Source organism: Platalea leucorodia (genome assembly GCF_965183815.1).
Source record: "Platalea leucorodia genome assembly, contig: HAP1_HAP1_SCAFFOLD_421, whole genome shotgun sequence".
Taxonomy (NCBI): Eukaryota; Metazoa; Chordata; class Aves; order Pelecaniformes; family Threskiornithidae; genus Platalea; species Platalea leucorodia.
The window spans coordinates 12,147-27,555 of NW_028121165.1; the positions used below are offsets into that span (position 1 = coordinate 12,147).

At 58.5% G+C, this 15,409-nt stretch overlaps 1 protein-coding gene and 1 long non-coding RNA gene across 2 annotated transcripts; both read left to right on the forward strand.

The window, feature by feature from the left end:
* Positions 1 to 9,301: 9,301 nt before the first annotated feature.
* LOC309604169 (uncharacterized protein) lies at positions 9,302 to 13,233 on the forward strand (the record flags this gene model as incomplete). The annotated part of the gene is made up of 4 exons (XM_082339081.1): positions 9,302 to 9,718; positions 10,440 to 10,631; positions 10,884 to 10,990; positions 13,222 to 13,233. Exons 1-4 carry the CDS (start codon positions 9,691 to 9,693, stop codon positions 13,231 to 13,233), a joined length of 339 nt encoding a protein of 112 aa, XP_082195207.1. The 5' UTR covers positions 9,302 to 9,690.
* Positions 13,234 to 13,254: 21 nt separating this feature from the next.
* Positions 13,255 to 15,070, forward strand: LOC309604170. The gene is made up of 3 exons (XR_014230847.1): positions 13,255 to 13,585; positions 13,666 to 13,776; positions 14,904 to 15,070. It is a non-coding gene; the product is annotated as an uncharacterized lncRNA (long non-coding RNA).
* Positions 15,071 to 15,409: the final 339 nt, after the last annotated feature.

The following is a 15,409-nucleotide window of genomic DNA, read 5'->3' on the forward strand; positions in this document are numbered from 1 at the left end:
GGCGGGAGCGGCAGGGAGCGCAGAGCTGCGCTGCCGTCCAGAGCGGCGAGGGAACCGGCAGGGCTCTAGGGCCATCTGGTGCGGCCAGCCGACGGGCCTCTTTGCTTTCCCTGTTTCACGTCTAATTCCTTTGCGTGCCGCAGGGCAGGGTGGTAAGTAACATCGCGCAGGTCTTATTTAAGTGGCAAGCCCTGCGCGGGAAGCCCGGGGCGTGCGCAGGATGAGCGGAGGGCACCGCGGCAGAGCCCGAGGGTCACCGGCGTATCGCTCGCTCGCAGATCGCGCGCTTGCCGGCGGTCTGCTCGCGTGCACCGCTTCCTGATAATCGTAGCTGCCCCTCTCACACAAAGCAGCTTTCAGTATCTCCTCGCGTGCCTTCAGGATGTCATCAGTGTCGCTTTTTTTTTCTTTTTTTTTAATAAAATCTCTCCAGGGTCTGTTGGCTCGCTGGTGTCACTCTCCCACCCCTGATGCCACCTGCAGATGAATCCAGCAATCCCGGGGGCTTACTCTGGGGGCAAAAAAGCCGAGCCAAGGCAAAGGTATTGACCAGGTACCCTGCGCTGCTTCCCCCGGCTGGGTCCTGGGGTGAGGGGCGGGGAGAGAAAGGGCCAGCAGCCCCTGCGAGCTGTCAAGCGCAGAGGACTGAAATGCTCGAGCCGCTTGGGTGCTTTTTGGGGGCGAGGCAATGGCTCTGGCTGCGTGGGCTGTGAGCGGGAGCAGGGGCAGAGAAGGGCGAGGCTTGTGGCCCCCCCCCCCCCCCCCGTCAGGCGGCGGCGGCTGCGGGCGGCCCAAGGCGGGCCGGGGTGCGAGTCCTTTGTCCCCGCGGGGAGCGCTCGGAGCGCGGGGCTCGGTGTGGTGCTGCCGCCTGGCGTCCAGAAGCGGGTACTGCAGCTCGGGTGGCGCCCGGGGGCGGTGGGGCGTTTTGGCCGTGCCTCGGTGCTGCCGCCTGGCGTCCAAAAGCGGGTACTGCAGGCCGGGAGCCGCGCAGGGGCGGTGGCGTGCACGTGATCCCCGGTGCCGGTGGCCGGTACCGGGCATGCGACAGCGCGGCGCCCGCGGGGCGATGCCGCCGCAGCCGTTGCTGCCTCCCGGTAAGGAAGCGCCGCTCTCGCCGCCCGGGAGGTGCTGGCTGCTGCTGGCACGGCCGCCTCGGCCTCCGCTGCAGCCCCGCCCCGGCCCACGCCCCCGTCCTGGTGTGGAGCGGCCCCGCCCCTAGCGACGGGCCCCGCCCCTGGAGCTCCCCGGCAGGGGAAGGGCACCACCCCTAGCGACAGGCCCCGCCCCTGGAGACCACCCCGTGCGGTGTGTCAGGGCGGAGCTTAGCCGCGGGGGGCGGAGCCTTGCGGTGGTAAGGCGGAGCTTTGCCATGTGAGGGCGGAGCTTCACCGGCGCATGCGCGGTGCGTAGGGGGCGGAGCCTTGCCGCGGGGGGGGCGGAGCTTTGCCCTGAAGGGCGGAGCTTTGGCCGAGCATGCGCGCTGTGTCGGGGACGGGGCTTAGCCGCGGGGGGCGGAGCCTTGCGGTGGTAAGGCGGAGCTTTGCCGCGTGAGGGCGGAGCCTCACCGGCGCATGCGCAGTGCATGGGGGGCGGAGCTTTGCAGTGGGGGGGCGGAGCTTTGCCCTGAAGGGCGGAGCTTTGGCCGAGCATGCGCTGTGTCAGGGGCGGGGCTTAGCCGCGGGGGGCGGAGCCTTGCGGTGGTAAGGCGGAGCTTTGCCGCGTGGGGGCGGGGCCTCAGCAGCGCATGTGCAGTGCATGGGGGGCGGAGCTTTGCAGTGGGAGGGCGGAGCTTTGCCCTGAAGGGCGGAGCTTTGGCCGAGCATGCGTGCTGTGTCAGGGGCGGAGCTTAGCCGCGGGGGGCGGAGCGCTGCCGTGTGAGGGCGGAGCTCCACGGGCGCATGCGCGCTGTGTTGGGGCGGAGCTTTGCGGCGTGGGGCGGAGCCTTGCCGCGGGGAGGGCGGAGCTTCGCTGGCGCATGCGTGCTGTGTCGGGGGCGGAGCTTTGCCGCGGGGGGCGGAGCGTTGCGGTGGTAAGGCGGAGCTTTGCCGTGTGAGGGCGGAGCTCCACGGGCGCATGCGCGATGTGTCAGGGCGGAGCTTTGCCGCGTGGGGCGGAGCCTTGCCGCGGGGAGGGCGGAGCTTCGCTGGCGCATGCGTGGTGTGTGCAGGGCGGAGCTTTGCTGCAGAGGGCGGGGTTTGCCGCGGGGAGGGCGGAGCTTCGCCAGCGCATGCGCGGTGCGTCGGGGGCGGGAATCGCGCGGTGGGCGGAGGTTCCCCGCGCGGAGGGGCCGGGGTGAGCCCGGGGCGGAGGGGAGCGGAGCGGTCGTTGGGCTGCGGCTGCAGGCAGCGAGGAGGTGAGCGGGGAAAGCCCCGAGGAGGGCGGCGGGAGGCACGGAGCGGGGAGGGTGCGGTGCCGTGTGGGAGCCGGGCGGGCGGAGCTTCCTGGAGCCGGTCCGGGGGGGCGCCGAGCCGCGCCGCGCCGCGCCGCTTGTGCCGGGCGGCGGGGGGGCGCCGCGCCGAGCCGCTGAGCTCCGGGGCCGGGCGGCGGGGAGGCGCCGCGCCGAGCCGCTGAGCTCCGGGGCCGCGCGGCGGGGGGGGCGCCGCGCCGAGCCGCTCCGCTCCGGGGCCGCGCGGCGGGGGGGCGCCGCGCCGAGCCGCTGAGCTCCGGGTCCGCGCGGCGGGGGGGCGCCGCGCCGAGCCGCTCCGCTCCGGGGCCGCGCGGCGGGGGGGCGCCGCGCCGAGCCGCTGAGCTCCGGGGCCGCGCGGCGGGGGGGGCGCCGCGCCGAGCCGCGCCGCGCTGCTTGTGCCGGGCGGCGGGGGGGGCGCCGCGCCGAGCCGCTGAGCTCCGGGGCCGCGCGGCGGGGGGGGCGCCGAGCCGCGCCGCGCCGCGCCGCTTGTGCCGCGCGGCGGGGGGGGCGCCGCGCCGAGCCGCTCCGCTCCGGGGCCGCGCGGCGGGGGGGGCGCCGCGCCGAGCCGCTCCGGGGCCGGGCCCCGAGCCGCGCCGCTCCGGGGCCGGGCGGCGGGGAGGCGCCGCGCCGAGCCGCGCCGTTCCGGGGCCGGGCGGCGGGGGGGGGGGCCGCGCCGCTCCGGGGCCGGGCGGCGGGGAGGCGCCGCGCCGAGCCGCTCCGGGGCCGTGCGGCGGGGGGCACCGCGCCGCTTCGGGGCCGGGCGGCGGGGGGGGCGCCGGGTCGGTGCCGGTGGGGGGGCGCCGGCCGGAGCCGGTGGCGGGGGCTGCCCGGAGCCGTGCTGGGGGCTCGGCGGGGCTTCCACGTGCGGCGATGGCGTGGGGAACGGTGTCCCCGCAGGGTCAAAAGCAGGGAGGGCTGTGTCTCGCGGCATCTTGGAGCCCGGGGCTTTTGGTCGGCCACGTTGGTTCCCCGGGCCATGCTGGCAGGTGTAGTTTCTATGGTCGTGGCTGCCAGGCAAACCGCTTCTCTTTTTGCCTCCTCCTTTCCAGTGTCACCTTCTGCGTCCCATGCAGAAAATCCTGCGTGCTTGATTCCGCTCGCTGCTCAGGTAATGGCGCGTCTGGGGCTGCGGGAGCGGGGAGAAACACTTGCCGGTTCAAGGACGCCACGGGTGCGCCACATCAAAGCCAGAGGAAAGGCAAATCTGCTGCCCGTGCAGAAAAGCCGAGGACAAACTGCAGGTAAGAGAGCGCACCTCGTTCCTGCAGTGCTCCCTTGGGAGTTACGGATGTTTGCCTTCCAGGCAAAAGAACAGACTTTGCTCTAGGAGAAATGAAGAGCTGCCTGTTCCCTTCTTTAGGCTCCGGTGTTTCACTTCTGGTTGGTCGTGCTAATTGGATGGGCGAGCTGGAAATAGCCTTTTGTTTTGATACGCAGAAGTCAATTGTTAGTAATACGCGGTGTCAGTAGAGTTCATTTTTGAGCACCTAGGTGCCAGTGGAAACGTAAGGAATGAAGCTCGATGGGAACTGATACTTAAGTTTAGTTTTCCGTGATTTTTCTTTGCCGTTCGGGCGTGGATGGCACGGTGTCCTGTGGCTCGGTCCACGTTCTGTTCCGTGGAGCCTTCGGTCTAGGACTTTGAAGTAAGGAAGTTTGTCCTTCCAGAAAAGGGCTAGTCGCTCCTAGGATTGAGGTGTGGACTTGCAGAGTCTCTTAGGCACGTGCTCGGAATTGGAGGCGAATTTCACTTGATGTTGCTGCTGTTTGTCTTCACTTTCCTTCCTTCCCCCACGGCTCCATCAGGAGCGGGAGCTCTGAATCATCATTTTGTTTTCAGTCTCAAACACGTTTTTTTACCCAAGGAGGTGCTACGTTTAGAAGTTAATGAGTTTTGTCACAAACGCGTCGGTCGATGCGATTGCGTTGCGATTGTTAAAACCCGCAAAATAACACCAGTCTTACGGATCTGGCCTATTTCTTCCGAACACGGATTCGTCACGTGCAAATCGGGATACGGGTCGTCTGCGCTTCGTGCTGAGACAGGGATGAGCTCCCAAAGGCAAAAAATACAAGGTCGTGGGGGTTGGTTTTGTTTGTATTTGGGGGCGGGGGGGGTGGATTTAAAAGAAAAAAAAGAGCGCAGTGTTGACTGGTGGCAGCCTGCAGAGCTCTTTTGCTGCCCGACCTCTCCTTTTCCTCTCTTGAACTCCTCTTTCGTGGCTGTAATTGTCGTTTGGAGAAGTTCAGAAGAGCGGTTCAGTGACTTGCCTGGGTCCGTGTGCCAGTAATACCGGGAAGGGAAGCGCTTGAACCGGTAGCAAATCAAGTTGGCTACAAGCAGAGGTTCTGAAGGAAGAACAACGATAACGGGAAGCAAATAGCAAGTTCCCAAAAAATGGGCGCGTGTCAAACGCATCCGAGTTTTACGGCCAAATGTTGTTTGGCAATATGTTCCAAACGGCTATTTTTTCCTTCCCTCGGTTGTAGTCTTTGCAAAACTTCACAAAACCAGGAAGCTTGGGACTCCTACCCAGCTTTATGCTACGGGTTTTTTTTTTTTCCTCTTTCAGCAGAGCGTCAGCTGCCGCCGTTTCACCGTGGTCGCCCTTTCTTCTGCCGTGAAAGTGCAAGACGGACGGAAAGGCTCCATAGCGGTCTGCGAGTACAAGGTACGTCCGCGATGCGTGTCCGCATTTTTCCTAAGGCGCTTGTAGTACGGACTTCAAAGTTAACGTCAAGAATGTGCCGGCTCTCCTTCCTTCTGTAGTTTTTCTAGGAACTGTTTTAAGGCAGATACTAAAAGTCAAAGAAGGTCTGCGCTGGAGCGTGTTAACGCCTGTGCAGAATCGGCTTCCCTCCGTTTATTTTGCCTTCCCGAAAGCGCAATCTTGTGTTTCTGTGCGCTTACTAGGAAATGCTATTGGGAAAATAATTGCGTCGTAAAAGAGGAAAGACAATGTTTGTGAGAGTTCAGGCGTTCGGAAGAAACAGGCTTTGTTTTTGTCATAAAAGCTGTGTGCTTTTTCAGTCAATAAGTTTTTAAAATATCTTACAGTAGGTCTCGAAAAGCTTACTGCGATACTAGCGTCCGTACTAAAAGCGATCAAGGTCCAAGGAGAGACGTGGACAAAAGAGGAGGAATCGGCGTCGCTTTCCCGAGAAGCATTGCCAGCCTTGTAAGTAGCGACAGCGAGTCCTGACGTGGTTTCGGTGAGTTACTGCTTCGGCAGCATCCTTTTTTCTTAACCTACAGCGTGTGATTTCTTACTTCAGCTGGAAAGAGATTTTCCAGAATGGAAATCTTTCTCATTCAAAGAAGTTGTGTTTTATGAGCTCCCCATCAGAGTGGGGATCGTCAGAGATGATGCGCTTGGCAGTGGAAGTCAGCAGCAGCAAGACTTTCCACTCTCTTAAAAAAAAAAAAAAAAAAAAAGTCCGTTTGCTTCCAAAGACCCGAGCACAGCACGTCTTCCAGAAGTTGATGGCATCGCTGGTTCTCAGTTGCAACAGCCGAGATGTCATCAACACGCGTTCCTCTGCGTGCTTCGGCGCAGCCAAAAGCGTTAGCAAATCTGCCGGTCCTTTTTGGTAGCCTTACGCGTTGCAGCCCCGGGGATTGGATTCTGCCCCCAAAGTAAAACCGTATGGGGGATCTCTTCTGTCACGGTTTTTTCTCTCCTAGATGTAACTTCAGGAAAAAAAAGTTAAAATTGGATCTACAAACTGCCTTGCGTTGTTTCAGCTGTAACTGCCAACTAGCTGTGGCGTACAATTGCTTAGGTGTGTTTAAGCAGTGAGGTATTTGTTCTGAACGTTGACCAGGAGAGGCAACTGAACGTTACGGGGTGTTTTCCCCCCCGCTCTTTTGACGGAGTGCTCTGAAGTACTTTCTTTCTGTCTGGCTTTCAAGGGTGCGTTTCCCTGGCAGTTCAGCAGCATCTCTCTTGGGCGGCGCGGCTGGCCAGATGTCGCTCCTAATGTCGTAAGGCGCAAAAAACCCCTGGTCAAATGATAACTGCGTATCTTGGAGACAGATAATCTACTGGTATCGATTCACAGCTGTGCAAGTTAAATTAACGCCAAAGGAAAATCCAGTCCTTCTCCAGCAGAAGTATTTTTATTGGATGTTTATAAACACACGCACAGCTTTTTTAGTATGAAGCGAATTGCTGCGATTTGTCCTTTGCTTTTCCTTTTCCCCTCGAAAGCGTTACGCTTCGCTTCCAGCTTTGTCGACCGAGCCAGCAAGATGTGCAGCAGCAGCTGCGAGGGCCGTAGCTGTTGCGGCGGACCTGTAAGCGTAGATTCTGATTGCGGTACGCCCTCGTCCTGCAACCTCGCAGGGTCGTCTCCCTGCAGCCGTGCCGTAAGGAAGGGGTGAGACGTTTTCCAACGCCGGCAAGAGCGTGTGCTTGTATGCGAAGAACATGTTCGGACTCGTACCGGTTAGTCTTAATGCTGATGGGAAGCGTTCAGGTCGCTCTAGCTTTTAAAGGATGTCTTGTATTTGGAGCTGACCTGCTTACCTCGAATCCTCCTTGAGCTCAGCTGCTCTCCTCTCCCTTGCTCTGACTGAATTCCTGTACTCGCTGCTGTGCTATTTTTTTCACATGCTGAAATATCGCTTGGGCTTTTTGTTTTTCAGGTGTCTTGTTGCAAGCGTCTCGTGATGCTCGCTAGGTACCCCCCGGCCCAGGTTGGCCTGCCTGTCGTGAAGCGTCCCGAGGGTAAGGGGCCGGCCCCGTGCCTGGAGGCTCCCGGCTCTGTCTCCGGCGGGTGCCCCGCGGGTGCGGCAGCGAGGGCTGCGTGGTGGGGCGAGTCCCGGGCCAAGAGGGAGCGGGGAGGTTCGTTGCCCCGGGGAGCCCGTCCCAGCGCGGGAACGGAGGGGGAGCACGGCAGAGCAGAGCCTGAGCGAGAGGTGCGGCACCGTCCCCCGGCAGGCTCCCCCCGCGGCGTGGGGCAGCCGCCGGCTTGCGGGCCGGGGGCCGGGGGGGGCTGCAGCCGTTTGGGGGGGCTGCCCCCATTTTATTTTTCTGGCGGAGCTCCCCTTTTCGGGGGGGCGCCTACATATGTAAATGGCATTATTAAAGTAGCTGTTTTCCTTGTTCTGTGCCTTTTTGGGGGGGGTGATTAAAAAGTGTGGAGGGGCCTGGGGGGTGATGATGTCATTTGGGGCCCCCCAACGTCACGGGGGGCGGGGGCGTGATGATGAAACAGAGGAGCAGGTGAGTGGGGGATGAAGGTGTCACGGGGAGGTTTCCCCCCAGAGAAGGGGGGTCACAGTCCCAAAATGCCTGAAAACTCGTGTGTGTGTGTGATTAACCATGTGAAGAACTGGAAATACGGGTGCGAGGCATTGCAGTAGAGAAAAATCTCTCGCCTTTATATATATATATTGAAAAATAATATTCGTTTTTATGTGTGTGTATATATATATGTAAAAGGATTTCAAAATACAAACCTGTACCTGCTATGTTATAGAAATTATTAAAAAATCTCAATGGAGATAGATAGGGTTTTAAAATAAAAAAGAACTTGTCTCTATGTTAAGAAATAAAGGAGTTTAAAATGCAAAAAGAGATGATGTAGGTGAAGGAATTTAAACCAGAAGTCAGTCTGGATAGGTAGAAGTACCTACGCTTACCCTGTGTCACCGAGTAAGCCTAAGTAGGTATCCCGTGTAATCGAAGTAAAGGTTCTATGGAAGTGTAAACAGATAACTAAGTCTAAAGAGGTAGGATTGTAAGTAGATACCGAAGTCTAAAGAGAGAAGTCGAAGATATCAAAGTGTCAAAATATGCAAGTCCAAGAGCAAAATATCCAATATCCAAGAGCAACACAGTTTGGGGCTCCCAGGAAAGCTGAATCCGCCTGGATTTGTGCAGCTGGAAAGCAAGCACAAACACACCGCACCGCACACGCACACACTCACACCCCCCCCGCCCCCCCGCATTTTAACGCAGAAAACCAAAAATGACCCATTGTTATGATGTGGAAAAGCGCCGGAAAACCCCAGAACTGAATATTTTGGAAAAGCAGAAACCCCCAAGTTTTGTATGACGTAAAAGAAAAAACAAAAAAGAAGAACAACAACAAACAAAAAAACCCCAAACGAAAAACCGGCGCCAATTTGGGCCAAATCTGGGGTGAACCGCGGACAGCTTGAGGGGCATTGCTGGGGATTATCTGGCGTGGATTCCTTCTCCGGAGCGGAATATCCGTTGCGGGTTATCCCAGGTGAGTTATCTGCTGTGGATTATGCCGGGTGGACCCCCTGGTGTAGGTCATCCCCACCCGTGTCCCCCCGTGCACCTTTGTACCCACACATAGCCGCCGTCCGTCCGTCCCCGTCTCCTCCCCCCTGTCCTCCTCTGCGTGTCTCTCCGGCCTCCCGAGTGCTCTCCACCCGAACGTCCCCCCACACAAGGTTTTTCCCCCCGTGCGGGTTTTTTTTTTTTTTTTTCCCTGGGCCGTGCCCCCCGCGTCCCCTGCCCTCCAGTCTCGCGCCCCCGCTCCCCTGCTCCACCCCTCCCCTAACCCCTTTGCTTCTGGACCCCCAGCTCCGCACGGGCCACGGGCAGCCTGGGGAGCTTCACCCCGAGCCGTTCCTTTCCCCCCTGGGCAGCAGCGGTTCTGCCGCTGCTACAGGCAGGCGCTTTCTGGACGGGCGAGGGGCTGGGACGACCGGAGGCTGCCGCACGCTCTAGTCTGACCGAGACCCTGTTCCCTGGGGACCTGGCACAGAGAAAGGCGAGGGACTTTCTGCACTGCCCCTGGCCGGAGCCGAGCGGGAGGGGCTGCCCCGAGCCGGGCAGGTTGGCGCTGCCCTGGGTCGTTGCCGGCGGTGGGGGTACCCGGAGCTGCGGGGGGTCTCGGCAGGGCTTCCGGGTACGTCGGCGGCAAGGGGAACGGTGTCCCCGCAGGCTCAGAAAGCATGGATTGCTGCACGGGGCTTCCGGTCGGCCATGTTCGTTCCCCGGGGCATGCCGGGAGGTGTAGTTTATATGGACGTGGCTGCCTGGAAGCCGGACTGCTCTCGGGCACTTTCGGTGCACCGTAGTCGTTGCTACCGCTGTGGCCCCTGCGGCACGAGGTGCAGTTTTGTTGCAGGTTTTCTGTGGTTTTCTGCGGGCTTCCAGCTATGGCTACTCCCCAAGAAGCGGCGCGCCTCCGGACTCTCAGTGCTGCCGCCCGGGATCTGCGCAGGCGCAGTGCAGCCCACATGATCCATGCTGCCAGCACCGGTAACGGCAGTGTGATACTGCGGTGCCTGTGGAGTCATGCCGCTGCGATTGTTGCTGCCTGCCGGTAAGGAAACGCCGCTTCCGCCCCACGGGCGCGCTGTCGGCAGGTGCTTGGCGCCCAAAACGCAGATGGCAGCGCTGCCGCCGCCCCTGGGCAAGCGCTGTGCACTGGGTGCTCGCTGCTGCCGCCGACGCCACCTTCTTCGCTGTTACCACAGCGTGGTGGCGTGCCGGGCGCGATTGGCGGTGGTGGGTGAGGGCCAGGAGCACCAGGGAGGCGAGCGAGCTCCTTTGAGTGTGCAGGGGTGTCTCCTGCCTGCTGGCTGCCCGGGGGTGGTGGGACAGGAAGCTTCAACCTGCCCGCTGCAGCAGGCTCTTGGTCTGCTGGAGGCGAGCTGGGCCAGGGCAGCCCCAGGGAGTTACCTAAAAGCTGATAGAAGGGAAGAGAGGAAGGAGGCGGATATCCCCTAGGCGCAGAGGCGGGGCGCCTCCCCGACTCGCCAGAGCTCCCCCTGAGCCTCTCCTGGCCCTGCTCACCCCGTGCAGCTGCCCCCTGCTCCAGCACCTCCCCTGAAGCCTGTCCCATAGCACGAGATTGCCCCCAAGCCCTGTTGTGAAGACCACAAGCTGGCTCTCAAGTGGGCTGGATTCTCTCTTAATGCGGGTGCCGTTACCAGCAGTGCGGGGAAGGAGCAGCATCTCCAGAAGCCCCTGCAGAAGGAAGGGCTTTGGCCAGGTGTGACCTATGGTAATAACGGTCGCCGCTTCTTCTTTCCCTGTCCCAGAGGCCGCGCTGAGGACGCGGTTGTCCATTCCTCCCGTGGGGATGCTGCTGACAGCACCTGCCTCAGGCTTGCGTGGGTTGTCTCTGCCTGACCTCGCTCTCCTCGTGGTGTGGGGGCGAAAAGGGACAGGAGGAGCGCTTACTGGCTGCGGACAGGAGCTGCTGCGGCTGAAGCCGGAGAAGCTGGAGAAAGGTAAAGAAGAAGAAACGGAAGGCCATCTGGCTGACCGCTGCCTCCCGCTGCAGGCAAGAGAGAGCCTGCCTCTCCGGGTGGGAAGGGATCTCTCTGTGTAGCGCACCGCAGGCCAGACCACCAGTGTGCACCACAGGGCCTGTAGGCATAACCCAAAGCGTGGTACAGCCGCGTAGTGCGCGAGCAAGCGAGGCTACGTGTCTAGGAAACCTTGTCTCGTAAGAGCTGTAAGACATCCACGTATTCTTTTAGGTGGACAGCCGAGTGACTGGAGTTACAGAAGAGGAAGGGAGGAGAGAAGGAGGAAGAAGCATCTGAACTGGCCAATTCTCCCAGCAGCACTGAGAGCGAGAGCTGTGGTGAGCCCCGGCCCCTCAGGGACCTGTCACCCCTTGTCTGTGCCCTGGTCCCTCCCTGCCCCTTCCCTGGCCCTCTCTCTTTTGCGTGCTGCTGTGATTTTTCTTTTTTTGTTCTTCCCTGTACCTGTTCTCTTTTCACTGTTCTTCTGTCCTGCTCCCTTTTCCTCTCTCCCTTCATCCATCTTGTTCTACCACCCCCTGCTTTTTTTTCTCTCTCTGCACCTTTGGCCTGCTCCTTCTCCTTCCTTTTGTTATCCTCTGTCTCTGTCCTGCAGCCCATTGTTGGTTTTCCCTTTTCCATCTTTTTGTCCTGATCTGAATCCATCTCTTTTTCTGTCCTGTTCCCTGATGTTCTTTTCCTCTTTGCACCTGTACATGCCGCTCTGTGTCCCTGCCTCCCTGTGTCTGTCCTCCCTCCCTTCTTCCCTTCCTCTCTCTATCCCCTTGTCTTGCTCACTGTTGCTAAGTGTTGCTACGAATTTTTTCTATTCTGTATCTCACTGTCCCTGTTCTCCTTCCTGTTCTTCTCTTACTGACCCTTTGTGCTGCTCCCTGTCCCTATTTTTTATTGCTTCCCCTCTCTGTTCCTGTTTGTTCTCGTGGTCCACCTCTCTGTTGTTCTTTCTGTTGCTCTCGTATGTTCTCCATCTCAGCATCCTGCTCCCTGTCCCTCTCTCTCTTGCAGTATCCCGCTTTCTGGCTCCCTGTCCCTCACCTGTTTTCTAGATCGCTCTGTCCTTCCTCCAGTCTTTCCTTGTCCCTCTGGCCTGCTACCCGTCACTGGTTCGTTCTTTCGTCGTCTCTCTGCCTTGCTGCTGTCACTCTCCTCCTCTCTCTGTCTCTAATGTTTCTTTCACCATCTCTTCCCTGCTCCCTGCTCCTTCTCTCTTTTCTCTCTGTCCTCCATCTTCCCTGTAACTCTTTGTCTGTATATCTCCATACCACTTGTTCTCCCATTGTTTCTCACTATAACCCCCCGGCCCAGCTCGCTGTCCCATTATTCCCCTCTGTTCTGCTCCCTTTTTTCTCATCCTGCAGCCCAGCGATGGTTTTTCTTTCTCCCTCTCTTTGTCCCGATCTCTCTCTTCAATCCCTCTGGCTTGTTCCCTGTCTTTTTGTCTCCCTCCCTCCCTCCCTTATTCCTCTCATTTGATTTCTCTCTTGATCTGTCTGTTTGGCTCCTTGCTCATCATTTTCTCTCTCTTTCCCTCTGTCCTGCTCCCTGACCCTGTTTTTCTTCTGCCATGTCCTTGCAGGCTCCTCATCCCCTTTTTTATTGACTTATCCATCTCCCTGTCCTTTTCCCTGTACCTTTCTTTCTCTGCTCCTCACTCCTCCCTCATTTTATTTTTCCTCTTTCTGTTCTTCTGTCCTGCTCCCTATTGCTGTATTTTCGTTTTCTGTATCTGCTGCTCCAGAAACAACTGCCAACTTGTCCTAGGGGAAGGATGAGGGTACAGGCAGCGAACCCCATAGCAGACTCACTCCTGGGACTTCTACGCATTAATGAATAAGCACTTGCTGTCTCCTTTGCACTCATGGCTGTGCTTGTACTCCTTTGTACTTGGTGAGTGGCTGTCAGAGAGTCCAAGGGAGCAGGTTACACGGTGGGTGTCAGGGGCCATGGCTGCAGCTGTGGGCTGGGGCTGGAGGAGCCCCAGGGGGGCCAGTGAGGCTGATGGTGATGGCCCCTCTGTGTAAAAGGGCTGCAGCCCCAGAGGATGGTGCTGCTGGGGCATGCCTGCTGGAGAATGCTGATGAGTTGCAAGGATGTTTCCAACCCACCGGTGCAACAGGCTGAAGTCAGTTGGAGTCAGGCCCCATCAGGGCAGGTCCCAGGGATTTTCTGAGAGCTGGTGGAGAGGATGCGGGAAGAGGGGCAGGAGATGGCTGCCCCCACCCCTCTGGGTGCCCACCCTCTGGAAAAGGCACTGGGTGCCTCCCCAACTCAGCAAAACTTCTCCAGCCCTGCTCGCCCCATGCAGCTGTCCCCAGCTCCAGCACCTCCCCTGAAGCCTGTCCTGTAGGCATGGTCTGCCCACAAACCCTGTCCTCATGGCAGCAAGCTGGCCCTTGAATATGCTTTATTCTCCTTAAATGCAGGTGCTATTAGCATCAGTTCAGGGAAAGAGCGACGTCTCCAGCAGCTCCTGCAGAAGAAGGGGTTCCTGCCTGAGGAAAGCTACAGTCATCCCTGTGGATAATGGTTGCTTGTTCTTTCCCTCTCCCAGAGGCAGCACTGAGGACTTGGTTGGCGGTTCCTCTCCAGGGATGCTGGTGATTGCATCTGGCTCAGGTTTGTGTGGGTTGCCTTTGGCTTCATTCTCCTAGCGGCATGGGCAAAAATGGACAGCTGGACGCTTCCTGGCTGTGGACAGGAGCTGCCGCAGCTGAAGCTGGAGAGGCCAGAAAAAGGTAAAGCAGCTGAAGAATAAAATAAAGAGGAGCCAGCCGGCAGCTGCCTCCAGCTGCAGACAGGAGACAGCCTGCCTCTCAGTGTGAGGAAGGATCCCTCTTAGTGTAGCCCTCAGCAGACCCAATTGCCAACGTGCACTGCAGGGTCCGTATGCGTAACTGGAAGCACAGTACAGCCAGGTAACACGTGCACGTGTGAGGCTACGTATCTGGGAAGCCTTGTATTGTAACAGCTGTAAGACACCAGTCTGTTCTCGTAGGTGGATGACAGTCAAGCAACCGGAGCCATGGGGCCAGGGGAGAGAGAGAGAGAGACAAAGACACGTCCGAGCTGTCCAGTTTTCCAAGCGGCTTGGAGAGCGGGAGCTGCAGTGAGTCCTGGACCCTTGGGGCCGTGTCGTCCCTATTCTGCATCCTGGTCCTTCCCTGCCCCGCCTTCTCTTTCTCTCGCTGCTGTCATTTTTTTCCGCTTCCCTGCACCTCTCCCTCCCTCATTCTCCAAGTCCCCCTCTTTATCTGTTGTTCTACCCCTATGTTTTTTTCCTCTCTCTGTGCTTCTGTCCTGTTCCCTGTCCTTTTTTCATCCTCTGTCTCTGTCCTGCAGCCCATAACTATTTTTGTCTTTTTTCATCTATGTCTGTCTTCCTATCCCAACTTTGAAAATTTTTCCTCGCCTGCCCTTTAGCCCTTCACAGTTCCCACCCCTTACCTCTCTATCTTCATGTCCCTATTTTTTAATTCCTTTATCCCTGCTCTGTATTCTAAATAGACTTTTTCTTTCTTCAATTCTCTTGTTCCAGGTCCCTGTCCCTGTCTTTTAACTTCTTCCCTCTCTGTCCCACAGCTGCTTTTTGTCTTTATTGTTCTCTCTCTGTCTGGCTCCATGTCCCTATTCTTTAATTCCCCTTCAGCTTCAGTCTTTCCCCTTCAGCTCATCAAGGTTTTTTGGCATTTCTCAGTTTATCTCTGTCCACCTCACTGTCCCCTTTTTAAAATCCTCCCTCTCTGCCCTGTGGCCCATCGCTATTCTTTGTTTTTCTCCATCTCTCTCAGGCTGATTCCTTGTCGCTTCCTCCTCTCTGGCCTGTAGCCCATCGCTATTTCCGCCCCCCCCCCGTGGTTCCATTTCCCTATTTTTCAGTCCCCTTTCTCTGTCCTGTAGGCGATTGCTGTTGGATTGGGTTTACGTGGCAAGGTTTTGTTAGCTGGGGCAGGGCAGGGGCTGCAGGGGTGGGTTCTGTGAGAAGACACCAGGAGTTGCCCCTATGTCAGGCACAGCCACTTCCAGCTCCGAGATGGATCTGCAGCCGGTCCAAGCTGAGTCCATTGGCAATGCTGGTTGTGCCTCTGGGATGGACATTTAAGAAGGGGTAAAAAATGCTGCGCAGATGCTGTGACAGGGAAAACGTGAGTGTGAAACAGCCCTGCAGACACTAAGGTCGGTGACGAAGGAGGGGAAGGAGGTGCTCCAGGCACTGGAGCAGAGATTCCCCTGCAGGCTGTGGTGAAGGCCATGGTGAGGCAGGTCGTCCTCCTGGAGCCCGTGGAGGTCCGCGGTGGAGCAGACATGCACTTGCAGCCCATGGAGGACCCCACGCCGCAACAGGTGGATGTGCCTGAAGGAAGCTGTGACCCCATGGAGAGCTTGCGCTGGAGCAGGCTCCTGGCAGCACCTGTGGCCCCATGGAGAGGAGCCCACACTGGAGCAGAAGAAGAGCATGAGGAGGAAGGAGCGGCAGAGATGATGTGTGATGAACTGAGTGCGACCCCTGCTCCCTGTCCCCCTGCATTGCTTGGGGGTGGGATGTAGGGAAGTCAGGAGTCATGGAGATGAGCCCAGGAAAAAAGAGCAAGGCGGTTTTTAGATTTCTTCTTATCTGTTGATAAGATAAGAACAAATAAGATAAGAACAAATAAAACAAAACAGAATAAGATAACAACAAATCTTGTCCTACTCTTGATTTTGATTGACAATAAATGGAATTAATTTCCCCAAGCTGAGTC